Raw genomic sequence first — 10,516 nt, forward strand, 5'->3', positions numbered from 1 at the left:
ATCGTCAATTCTATCTATTTTCCACAGTATTTCACAATAATTACATGAAATTGTACGTTTTTTTTTTGTGTGCAAAACATGAAATTGTACGTATTTTCATGTATTTATTCAGTTTCGGTTGCATCTACAGATTATCACATATTTTTTAGATTCGATTCAGTACTAGTCCATGACTCCATGCCAATTCAAAACTCAGGTTCCTGTGAATTATTTGGAGTTTGAATGAAATGAATATATGTGATACAGGAGTTGGTGCCTTTGACGTACGGCATAGGCTTAGAGTAGAGACGTGGGGTGGTCTTGTAACTCGAGTGTTGTCATGTCGGAGTCACTGTCACTATGGACTGCTCTACTCAGATCTAATTTGGGCCTTTCTCTGAAACACTAAACCAACTTGGTACCAATCTCAATTTGGACCCCTCTTCTGTGTCCTTTGATGGGCTTGTGATCCTCGATTCTTCTCTACATCTAAGAGTTTGATCGTTTTATTTGCACATAGCACCAAAAGGTTTTAAAGTGACCCAAACTTCACAAAAGTGTTTCTTAGCGATGGTCTCAAGAGTAATACTATCTTACAGTATCCTATATTTTAAGTTATCAAAAGTTTTGGAGAAGAACATAAAAACAAATTGTGGACTCAAGATAAACTAGTCAGTATAGTCCCATATATAAATAAGTCTTATATATATATATTTATATATATGTGGGTACCAAATAACATTTGAAATATTGTGACCTTTGTATAGATATAATAGTTAGTATATCACCAATGGTTTTTGTATATGATTTTTTTTTTTTTTCAAATGTTGAGACTTTATATAAGTTCGTAGTTTTTGGTTGATGAGACTATTGACTTAAAACAAAATAAATATTTTTTTAAAAGTTGGTTCAATAAAATGAATATAAGTTCTGACAATGACAAAAAGACACTGATTTAAAAACCCTTTAAAAAATTGAGTAAAATATCTTGTTAATAGCAAAGCAATAGTATAGTAAAACGGACTACACTAATCAATTATCATATTGATGTTTCTGCCTCGCGGTATTTTAGGTTTTCTAAATTTCCGGTAAAACCCCGAAGTAAGTGAAAAGGTTCCTACATTTGTCTGTGTAGGTAAACAAGAACACTTGACCAAGAGAGACAATAAGAACACATGAAAACAAAAGACCTATTTGACATATAATATGATAACTTTGCTTGTTTGTGAAATGCAAGTAGTAAAACACAAAGAAAATACAATATGTAGTGATATTCAAAAAGGAAATAGGATGGTCAAAATTGTGTGGTGAGATAAGAAAGGGGGACTCACATGTTCACACGATGAGACACTAACGTGTGATGTTAATGATTGCTTTTGCCACACTACCCATAAACTTCAAAAGGAATTTTAATTAAACAATGAAGCTTTTCTATTATATTTTGAGTTGAATACAAATATAACTTTAATTATAATAAATAGTGCAAAAGCTATAAATATTTCTATAAGATATACTTTTTGGTCGAGAGGTTGAGTATAGAGGGGACACCAGCTGCCCCAAAACCATCACGCTCCATGGACAAACTTTCTCCACCTTTTTTCTTTAATTTTCTTTCTTCTCCTTCTCTTAGTTTTCTTCAATGTTTAGTATTTTATTGAATACTCCAAAGTTTATAGAGAAACAATAATTAGAAAAAGAGAGAAAGGGGAAAAGGAGAGTGATGAGAAGAGTCGGTCCTTTTTGTCTCATAGAGCCAATGGCCCATCAATTTTACTTCCTTTTGTCAGTCTCCTTTTCTCACGCTTCCTCTTCCCTTTAATCCCACATTCTCATCCTTCTTCTTCATATACTCCAATTCACTATTTGGTTATATTATTGCGTTATTTTTTTTTTCCTATATCCCATTTTCTATAACAAAAGGACAATATGTATTGAAGAAACCAGAGATACTTGATAACACTAAACTTCAAAACACTTCCATTATATAAGTATATAAGTGATGGTTACAAACTTTTCTCAATCAAAATGACTCGAGACTTGCACAATTCCATTGTTGACAACCCTAACATATTCTTAGTGACAAAAAGCTTTATAACCAAAATTCAGTTGAGTATAAAACTTGTACACGTTCCAACGAATAAACTCGGCTAACCGAAAACAAGTAAACAAAAGAATTTCGAATATTTGTGGCTAATCCTATCATCAAACTCTTACCTTCTTTATATATATATATATATAGCCACACTTTTTTCGAATATATGAAGTGTGTCGACCTAAAACTAACCTTTACTCTTTGTGTCACGTCAGCGTCATCGATGAACTTCGCATATCCTAACATGTTTTTTTTTGTTTTTTTGATACAATAGCTTCTACAATCTCACGTACGAATTTTTTTTGTGTTATGATAGTTTATTGTCTAGCGTACGTGTGTACATTATTGAGGTTGTTCATCCAAATCAAATTTTAACAAACTTTCATTCATATATTTTAACAATTTCCTAATGTTTCTCGTTTTAATGGTTAACATGTCACTTAATCTTAGTGATTTCACTCCTTGGTACGTAATGATCAGTAGTATTACTTTTTTTGATCATGCTGTTAATTTACTTTATTTGACACACCATCTATTTCTCCACCTATGTTATTAAAAAATACAAATTTTTCATGTTAAAGGATATATACACTATTTACTCCCACTTTTCTCATACGTATATTCTTCTCTAAATAATTAAATACGCTGCTTAGACAATGTAATTTTCGGAGAGTTTTCATTCGAAAATACGTTTAAAGATTTCTTTTGTGTGTTAAGCATATATGCTCGCTTTTTCCATATGATCCGAAAAAGTCGTACACTAGACATTTCGCTAATACTTAACAAATCTCAACTAAAAGTAAAACAGTTCGTCACAATCACATGGATTTATTTAAATAAGCAGTATTATATATATATGTATGTATATATCGATCAATATAAGTTAGCAAAAAAACACGCACTGCTTATATTCTTTGGTCTGAAAAATGTGGTCAAATGTACACATTTAGAAAGACATGAACAACGAAAGAGAGGGGAGAGGTTGGATTCATTTGGCGACAAAGGTGACATAAGGGTCGCTTTGAAACTCACAGCGTACAAACATAGACCTCTCTTTACCATATACACATATACATTCACATATATAGTGTATATATATATCGAAGTCTAGTTTCTTTTGGACTTCACCAATCACATCTGTTACTTAGATTCTTCTGCATCGACGACAAATATTCCCACAATCTCAAAACCCTAGTCCTCACACCAATAACCAAAATATAATATACTATAATATAATATAGAGATATATAACATGAAAAATATTCTTTATATATATTATCTTTTTCTTTTTCTTGAAAAAGAAAAGAAAAAGAACACACCAAATTAACCTACTTACAACATTTGCTTACATGCACTCCCACGAGACTTATAACTTAAAACATACTAGAACATATATAAAAAAGAGGAATAAAAAAAGGCTTTGGTAATTATAACGAAGTTAATTATGATCATACCCTATATATATTAATCAATTATAGACTTTTTCGTGTACTCAAATCTCATCATTTCACACCATTATGATGTGATCCAGCGCACGACGCCGTTTTGACCGTTCTCCTCCTCCACCACCACCTGAACTACGTTCCATCAACGACTTGCTTGACCGCTCAAGCAGCGACTTAAGAGCGTTTTGCAGGAAATGCACTGACTCGACACCGTGCATCTCTTTGTCAGCAGCTACGACAAGAACACTCCTTGTCCGACCACCAAGAGTTACCATTTCAGCTCGGAGAGTCTTCATGTTAAGTGATTTAAGTATCTCCATGAGGTCCGGCAAGAGATCTGACCTATCGTCACAACATAGAGAGGCTTTGAAAATTATATGACCGTCGTTTGAATAGTCTCCAAAATGTAGAACGCTGATCTCGTCAGTCTCTGATGGCAATAGCGTTTGATCGGAGTCGGAGATCTCTAGGGTTTGCTGTTTAAGCTCTTTGACTCGTTGAACCACTTTGGCAAGTAGTGTGGCTTTATCGGTCTGAAAATAGAAACACGAAATTAGAATGAAAAGTTTGGATCTTTAGACTAGCCTTTTTTATAAGTTTAGGATCAAGAAGTTGAAAATTTTAGGTTCATATCAAATCAAATCAACAGAAAAAGCTTGAAAACTTTCCCCAAAAGTAATTCCTATCCCAACGAGCTTCACCAAAAGGCCATGAAGCTTTTATTATTCTTCATCTATTAAATGTTCTCAATACTTGCAATTTTTGAATATTCAAATCAAATAAACATCAATCTTTAGAATTATATATGCAGAAAATTATGGATCATCTTTGATAATTATGAGTGTTTTTAGTAAGAATAGTTAGAGTCAACTAAGTGGTTATAACTAGCTAACATGAATAATGTCTAGTATTCGATTGGAACATAGGAAAAAAATATAAAGACGATGTAAACTTTAGGTTGGAGAAGATAAGCAAAACCCTAATACCCATTTTTAAAATCTTCTCTTAAAATTGATAAGATATACGTATATGTATGGGGATATATATATATATATATACGGCATATGAAAAGAGTATTCATAGACAATATGTAAATTAAATAAAGTTTATATTACCTTAGAATTACAAGAGAGTACGTTACGAAGCTTGTTGAGATGAGAATTGATCCTCTCTCTTCTCCTTCGCTCAGCTTCTTTGTGATTCCTCAAAGCAGCGAGAGCTCTGTCTTGAGCCATCGTTTCTCCGATGCCAGAGATCGCAAGTGGGTAATAAGATGACGTCGACGACGAAGACCCGCATAAGCTCTGCATAGTCGTCATGTAATCGCCGGAGACGCAGTACCCTCCTCCGCCGCCGATTTCGTTTCCGGCGAGAAAGGAATACAGCATCTGATCTGAGCTCTCTGGTTGCATTTTTCTAATGAGTTGCGCCGCCTTCTTTTGTTTTTTTGTTAGTTAATGGGGGTTTGTGGAGCTTTCGGTGGGTTCTGTCCTAAAAGATGGATTATATATACGTGAAATGAGAGAGGGTAGAGATAGTGTAGATCAATATTTAATTATTATTAAATATATATGTTAAATTCTTTGTTTTGTTTTCATGTATATATTGGTGGGGAAAAAGTTGCTATAGAGTTTGGAATTTTTGGGAAGGGTCCTTGATTAGGTCATTGTCTTTGGCACCATCATCATTCTCAATAGTTCTATGATCTATCAATTGAACTGAAAATACATTCGGAATTTTGGGACTCAATTTCGAAAATTTAAAAGAAAAAATTCTGAATTTTTGTAATGATGTTTTTTACCACTAGTCGTTTCTCAGATATTAAAGTTAAGATCAAAAGTTCAAAACATGTATTGTAATTTGTAATGATTTGTAATAGGGGTATTAAATTTAATTAACTATCACAAACGTTTAACTAGATAGATACAATCTAGACTATCTAGTAATAACTTCAAAAAATCTTGAGTAACAAATGTGATAAGCAATGCAAAAAAATATATGGGCTTAATTATAAACCCAAAATAAAGACCCAAGAGTGGCCCAAATTCAAAGTATTGGTAAAACGGTGACCACAAAACTGGCGGAAGCAGAGAACCATGCAACAGAGCTCCTCCTCGAATTTTGACTTTGATAATGGCTGTTTCTCCGAAACATTTCCAGGTTCCTTCAGCGTTCACGTTACCTCCATCTTCTTCCTTCATCTCCACGATTCCTTCGTCTCCACTCTCTTTTACTGCTTCAACAAGTCCAATCTCCACAACAAAATTTAGCTCCATACGCGTTCGTTTCAGCCGACGATCAATCGTCAGGTACAACGATTACGCCGGAGAAGATGAAGAAGGTAGTGATGAGGAGAAGGAAGAAGATTGGAGCTTTGAGGAAGCAGTAACGCTCTTCAACAAGAGAGATTATTACAAAAGTCACGACGCCCTCGAGGCTCTTTGGATTCAAGCTGAGGAGCCAACTCGTACCTTAATCCATGGGATTCTTCAATGTGCTGTTGGCTTTCACCATCTTTTCAACAGCGTAAGTCTCCTCTCTTTCTCAATCTATCGTTCGTTTTTCATTGTTTTGTGTTAAATTATAAAAGGAGCGTTTTCTTGAATTTTCAAGAACCATAAAGGAGCCATGATGGAGTTAGGAGAAGGAGTCTGTAAGCTAAGGAAGATGAATTTCGAAGACGGACCGTTTCACGAATTCGAGCGAGATGTCTCAGCCGTTCTTGAATTCGTTTATCAAACTCAACTCGAACTCGCTGCCTGTAAGTTTTTGGTCCTTTTAGCTTTGTGATACTCAAGAAATCAAAATTGATTTTGATCAATGAATTTTGAATAGGTTCAGAAGATATGTGTTTGACGATGGATCAATCAGACAGATCTTATCAACTCTTGGGTGGTTATGCAGCTGGACAGAGAATATACAGCTTAGAGACTTTGGTTGATTTCAACAATGGGATGTCTGAAACAACTTCAATACTCTTCTCTCCTTCAAGCTCCTCATCTGAGCCAACACGGGTTAAGCTCCCTACACTAACCGCTACCGATAAACATCTTCTTGATCTTTACAGATGAGCAGAGATTCTGATCAATATAGAATCTGATTTGCATTCAACAATTCAAAGATAAAATAAAAGAAGAAGAAGATCTCATTACTGTTTTTTTCTTTTCAAGAATCAGGTTCTGCACCTATATCAAATAACATAGAAACAACAATTAAACGTAAACGAGCCGTTCAACAAAACGAAAACAACCATAAAGGGGAACCACCAAAAAAAACCAGCCATGAATGAAATTTAGAGAACAAAGCGATGAGAAACATTCTTAATAAAATTACATAACGAGGTAGTTGTTTTTGTTTCAACCTCACTTCACTTGGCCATCATAACCTTAACGAACTCCTCGTAGTTGATCTGACCATCACCATCAACATCAGCTTCCTTAATCATCTCATCAACCTCTTCATCAGTTAACTTCTCGCCGAGGTTAGTCATGACATGTCTTAACTCAGCAGCAGAGATGAAACCGTTTTGGTCTTTGTCAAAGACTCTGAAAGCTTCCTTGAGTTCTTCCTCAGAGTCAGTGTCTTTCATTTTCCTAGCCATAAGGTTCAAAAACTCAGGGAAATCAATGGTACCGTTACCATCAGCATCTACTTCGTTGATCATGTCTTGAAGCTCAGCTTCCGTTGGGTTTTGACCCAGGGATCGCATCACGGTACCTAGCTCCTTTGTGGTAATGCAACCTACACAAACAAAAAAAAAAAGTTAATTAAACAATTCAATCAAAACTGGCCAAATAACACCACAGAACCGATTCAGATTTCTCCAAGCTAACAAAAAATCTAAAACACAGGATATGAAGAATCGCAAATCGCTTATAGAAACAAGGGAATACACGGATCCTTGCATCTGCCAACGCTAATCTTAGGCATAGTAAGATCTCGAATTCAATTAGATTAGGATACAAAAAAAAAAAAACTAAAAAAATGGATCCGTCACCATATCGATACAGATCAGAAGCTAAATTCAGAAGTATTCGAATAAGATCCAGCATGTACGATCAAAAGGGGGGGGGGGATTGAAACATACCATCACCATCCTTGTCGAATAAGCTGAAGGCTTCCTTGAACTCGGAGATCTGATCGTCAGTGAGCTGATCCGCCATTGTTTTTTTTTCTTTTCTTTTTGTGATGAGAGAAGAACAAAAAAAAAAAAAAAGGGAAAAACGAAGAGTTTGTGAGAGACAATTTTTAGTGCTACAAACGCGGACTTGAGGCGTTTTATTTACCGGAATTGTATGGAAATGTCATTTAGACCCTCGGTTTTGGGGAGTGTAATTACGAGAATGCCATCAAATTGAGTTTAAAATTTAAGCGCCAGGTTGACAAACACAAGAGGAGGAAGAGAGATGAGATGATGGATCACACGTTCACGCGGTTTCTACGCGGATCGTTGACTTTGCCATGTCAGCTTTCTCGCTGGGGTCCTTCCTTTAACAGTGAGTCGCCTCCTTTGATTAATCTTTTTTCGTTGTTTGTTTTGTTGGTTTCCTTGTTCCATTTCGTTATTTTTTTCCTCATAAATGCTGTCTTTTTCTTCTTTTATTTTTGCTAAGAAACATTTATTTATAGTGGAATATTATCAATCATGAACCTCTTTGCTTGGAGATGGGTCATGGGTAAGTGGAGCTATCGCACATTTGTCGTCTAACTATACTATTATTGGTCTCTCAATTCTGCATTTGTTATTGGTCGTGGCTACTACTACAATGCCTTCACATTCATAAGGAATTCATAAGCTAAATAACATTACTTATGAATTCTGAAGGGATCGCATGTGGAAAAGGTCTAGAAATACTGAATCAGCCAAACCTGACATGATCTCAGAAAATCAGTGTCTTTGGTTGTCTCTAACTCTGCACTGACTTAACTGTTACTGCCCATCTCAGAATCGTCACTGTAGGAGAATAAAGAAAAAGAAGGATGCATAAATATTCTCTAAAAGAAACATGTGTAGTGACATTTCAGATAATTAAACCAGGTGGAAAACAGAACTTGAAGACAAGCACAATAATGTGGCAGCTAAAGTGCATTCTGCTAAATTGCAAGACAGTGGGAAATTAAGCCTAACCAGTTGCAGAAAATATAACACTTCAAAACATTACAGAAGTTTCTACCTTGCAAGAGAACAGCTCTTTGCTCTCGGAAATGAAATGAATCTAGATGTTTTGTTGGAGCCACGGCTTAAGTAAGTGAAGTTGACGGCAAACCACTTTCTGTGCCCAACTTAAGAACAACATAGCCAGGGACAATCTCAAGGTACCGTATATCAAAGACAAAGCTAATATCCGCAATGCAAAGAATCCGAGTCCTGTGACTTCAAACCAGTGTCCATAGCTCAAAAGTAGGAGCCATAAGGTATACAAATTTACCCTTGTCGCTGAATACTTTCGTCCCCAATGGTTTCAGAAGCACAGAGTCATTGCATACTTAAAGTGGTTTCCTCACATCATGCCCAATTTACCTATAATCGGCGCAAGAACACTTTCCATTACTGAAATGATGGAATCTGCTACCATCTCTTTCCAAGTATAGAATTTCTATGTTTTCAATAGGTCCATACCTAATGACATCTAATCCAATTATTTTTTGAGATTGAACAGGCAATTATTTTCCGCACATTTGTGTAATCCAATTAGGCGAAAGAGCGTTCTTTGTTTTGCTCAAACACAAACACTTGGGTTTATCGAATATTGAAGACGTGTTTTCAATGTTGCAGGGTAACTAGGTTGGCGCGACGCGCGAGGCATGTCATTTGTTCATGAGACGAGCCCTTATATTTGATTAAATATTAGTCCATGCGAATCATATATATTTGGAACTTATTACAGGATCATATATTAGGTTTGCAAGTAGATATGGTCTTGTAATGTATAAAGGGGTAAGTTCTTCATCGTAAAGAGGTATTTTTCTTGGTCAAAGTTTGAAAAAGATTGTAAATTTTAATGCTTGTAATTCGTAATAGACTAGTTAATATACCCTCGACCTCACAAAAAGATACTATTGTAGTGTGTGATTTTTGAAATAAGTTTTGCAAACTTTAATGGTTGTAACTTGTAACTCGAAACAAAAAAAAAACAGTAATTGAAATACAATGAATGAGATAAGTGTCAATTAATGATTTTGGTTGTATGTGAGGTGGAGATAGTAGCCATTTCCCTCTATTTCTCAAAAATATATTGTTATACATGTTTGATTAATGTGATTTTGATATATCATTTGCAAGTTTCATTAGTTATAATCTAAAAAAGATTAATCGATTATTTTCTCTCCATTTAACAAAGAAGGTGGTTATAGTTTTTTCATGTAATTTTTAAATCAAACTTTAGTTCATTCTATACCCAAAACTAAAAATAAACTGATGTAAGTCTTCACCATTAATTAATTAATTATCTTCAATAAAATTGTTAAAATAGAACGTATTTTACCAATATGGCTGCGAATAGCTATAGCACATGAAACGTATTGTACTAAACTCCTACGTATTTTACATTCATTAAAGTGTATATTTAAGTATTTTGACTTTGTTTTATATATTGTTCAAATTGCAGAAGCTATTGCTCAAATTTTATGTATAGTTAATCAAAACATTTGAAAAAAATGATGTTATTTTTCAAGCAAATACCAAAAGACATGAACACAATTAAAGACATGAAAACAATTAAACAATATTGAATATATATTCATTCATATGTCTAAATCTTTTATTTATATTAATAGAATATTATATAATGTATTACATGTTTGAAATGATAATTAAAAACTGCATGAATCCTAAAAATTTGTATTTAAATTTTGATATAAAAATACATTTTTTAAATGAAGTAACAAAATGCTAACGTAACAATAAAAAAAGAGACGATATAACATTTTCTAAGAGTCTATTTAGTTATTTATCAAATACATACTTAAAAAAAAATTTCCTTAAATTTCCTGGGGGGGG

At 34.3% G+C, this 10,516-nt stretch overlaps 4 protein-coding genes across 4 annotated transcripts in view; 1 reads left to right on the forward strand and 3 right to left on the reverse strand.

The window, feature by feature from the left end:
• On the reverse strand, positions 3,320 to 5,011 carry LOC104785276 (transcription factor bHLH106). Its single transcript, XM_010510455.2, has 2 exons — positions 4,632 to 5,011; positions 3,320 to 4,049 (listed from the first exon to the last, which is right to left on the reverse strand). The coding sequence occupies exons 1-2, from the start codon at positions 4,926 to 4,928 to the stop codon at positions 3,579 to 3,581; spliced, it is 768 nt and encodes a 255-aa protein (XP_010508757.1). The 5' UTR covers positions 4,929 to 5,011; the 3' UTR covers positions 3,320 to 3,578.
• On the forward strand, positions 5,410 to 6,672 carry LOC104785279. Its single transcript, XM_010510457.2, has 3 exons — positions 5,410 to 6,042; positions 6,130 to 6,277; positions 6,352 to 6,672. Exons 1-3 carry the CDS (start codon positions 5,650 to 5,652, stop codon positions 6,585 to 6,587), a joined length of 777 nt encoding a protein of 258 aa, XP_010508759.1. The 5' UTR covers positions 5,410 to 5,649; the 3' UTR covers positions 6,588 to 6,672.
• Positions 6,644 to 7,763, reverse strand: LOC104785277 (calmodulin-5). Its single transcript, XM_010510456.1, has 2 exons — positions 7,604 to 7,763; positions 6,644 to 7,257 (listed from the first exon to the last, which is right to left on the reverse strand). Exons 1-2 carry the CDS (start codon positions 7,677 to 7,679, stop codon positions 6,884 to 6,886), a joined length of 450 nt encoding a protein of 149 aa, XP_010508758.1. The 5' UTR covers positions 7,680 to 7,763; the 3' UTR covers positions 6,644 to 6,883.
• Positions 8,634 to 10,516, reverse strand: part of LOC104788833 (pentatricopeptide repeat-containing protein At2g41080-like) — a 3,604-nt gene continuing 1,721 nt past the window's right edge. Inside the window, exon 2 of the mRNA XM_010514613.1 lies at positions 8,634 to 8,639. Within this exon, the coding sequence (XP_010512915.1) occupies positions 8,634 to 8,639 (6 nt within the window). The remainder of the gene's footprint in view (positions 8,640 to 10,516) is intronic.

This window comes from Camelina sativa, chromosome 5 (assembly GCF_000633955.1).
Source record: "Camelina sativa cultivar DH55 chromosome 5, Cs, whole genome shotgun sequence".
NCBI lineage: Eukaryota > Viridiplantae > Streptophyta > Magnoliopsida > Brassicales > Brassicaceae > Camelina > Camelina sativa.

What these genes read in the sequence shown, in the direction of transcription:
- LOC104785277 (XM_010510456.1), bottom strand. Translation starts at nt 7,679, where the DNA reads ATGGCGGATCAGCTCACTGACGATCAGATCTCCGAGTTCAAGGAAGCC. An exon ending in ATTCGACAAGGATGGTGATG is followed by an intron (nt 7,258 to 7,603) that starts GTATGTTTCAAT and finishes TTGTTTGTGTAG; the next exon opens with GTTGCATTACCACAAAGGAG.
- LOC104785276 (XM_010510455.2), bottom strand. Translation starts at nt 4,928, where the DNA reads ATGCAACCAGAGAGCTCAGATCAGATGCTGTATTCCTTTCTCGCCGGA. An exon ending in TACTCTCTTGTAATTCTAAG is followed by an intron (nt 4,050 to 4,631) that starts GTAATATAAACT and finishes TTCTATTTTCAG; the next exon opens with ACCGATAAAGCCACACTACT.
- LOC104785279 (XM_010510457.2), top strand. Translation starts at nt 5,650, where the DNA reads ATGGCTGTTTCTCCGAAACATTTCCAGGTTCCTTCAGCGTTCACGTTA. An exon ending in TTCACCATCTTTTCAACAGC is followed by an intron (nt 6,043 to 6,129) that starts GTAAGTCTCCTC and finishes TGAATTTTCAAG; the next exon opens with AACCATAAAGGAGCCATGAT. An exon ending in TCAACTCGAACTCGCTGCCT is followed by an intron (nt 6,278 to 6,351) that starts GTAAGTTTTTGG and finishes AATTTTGAATAG; the next exon opens with GTTCAGAAGATATGTGTTTG.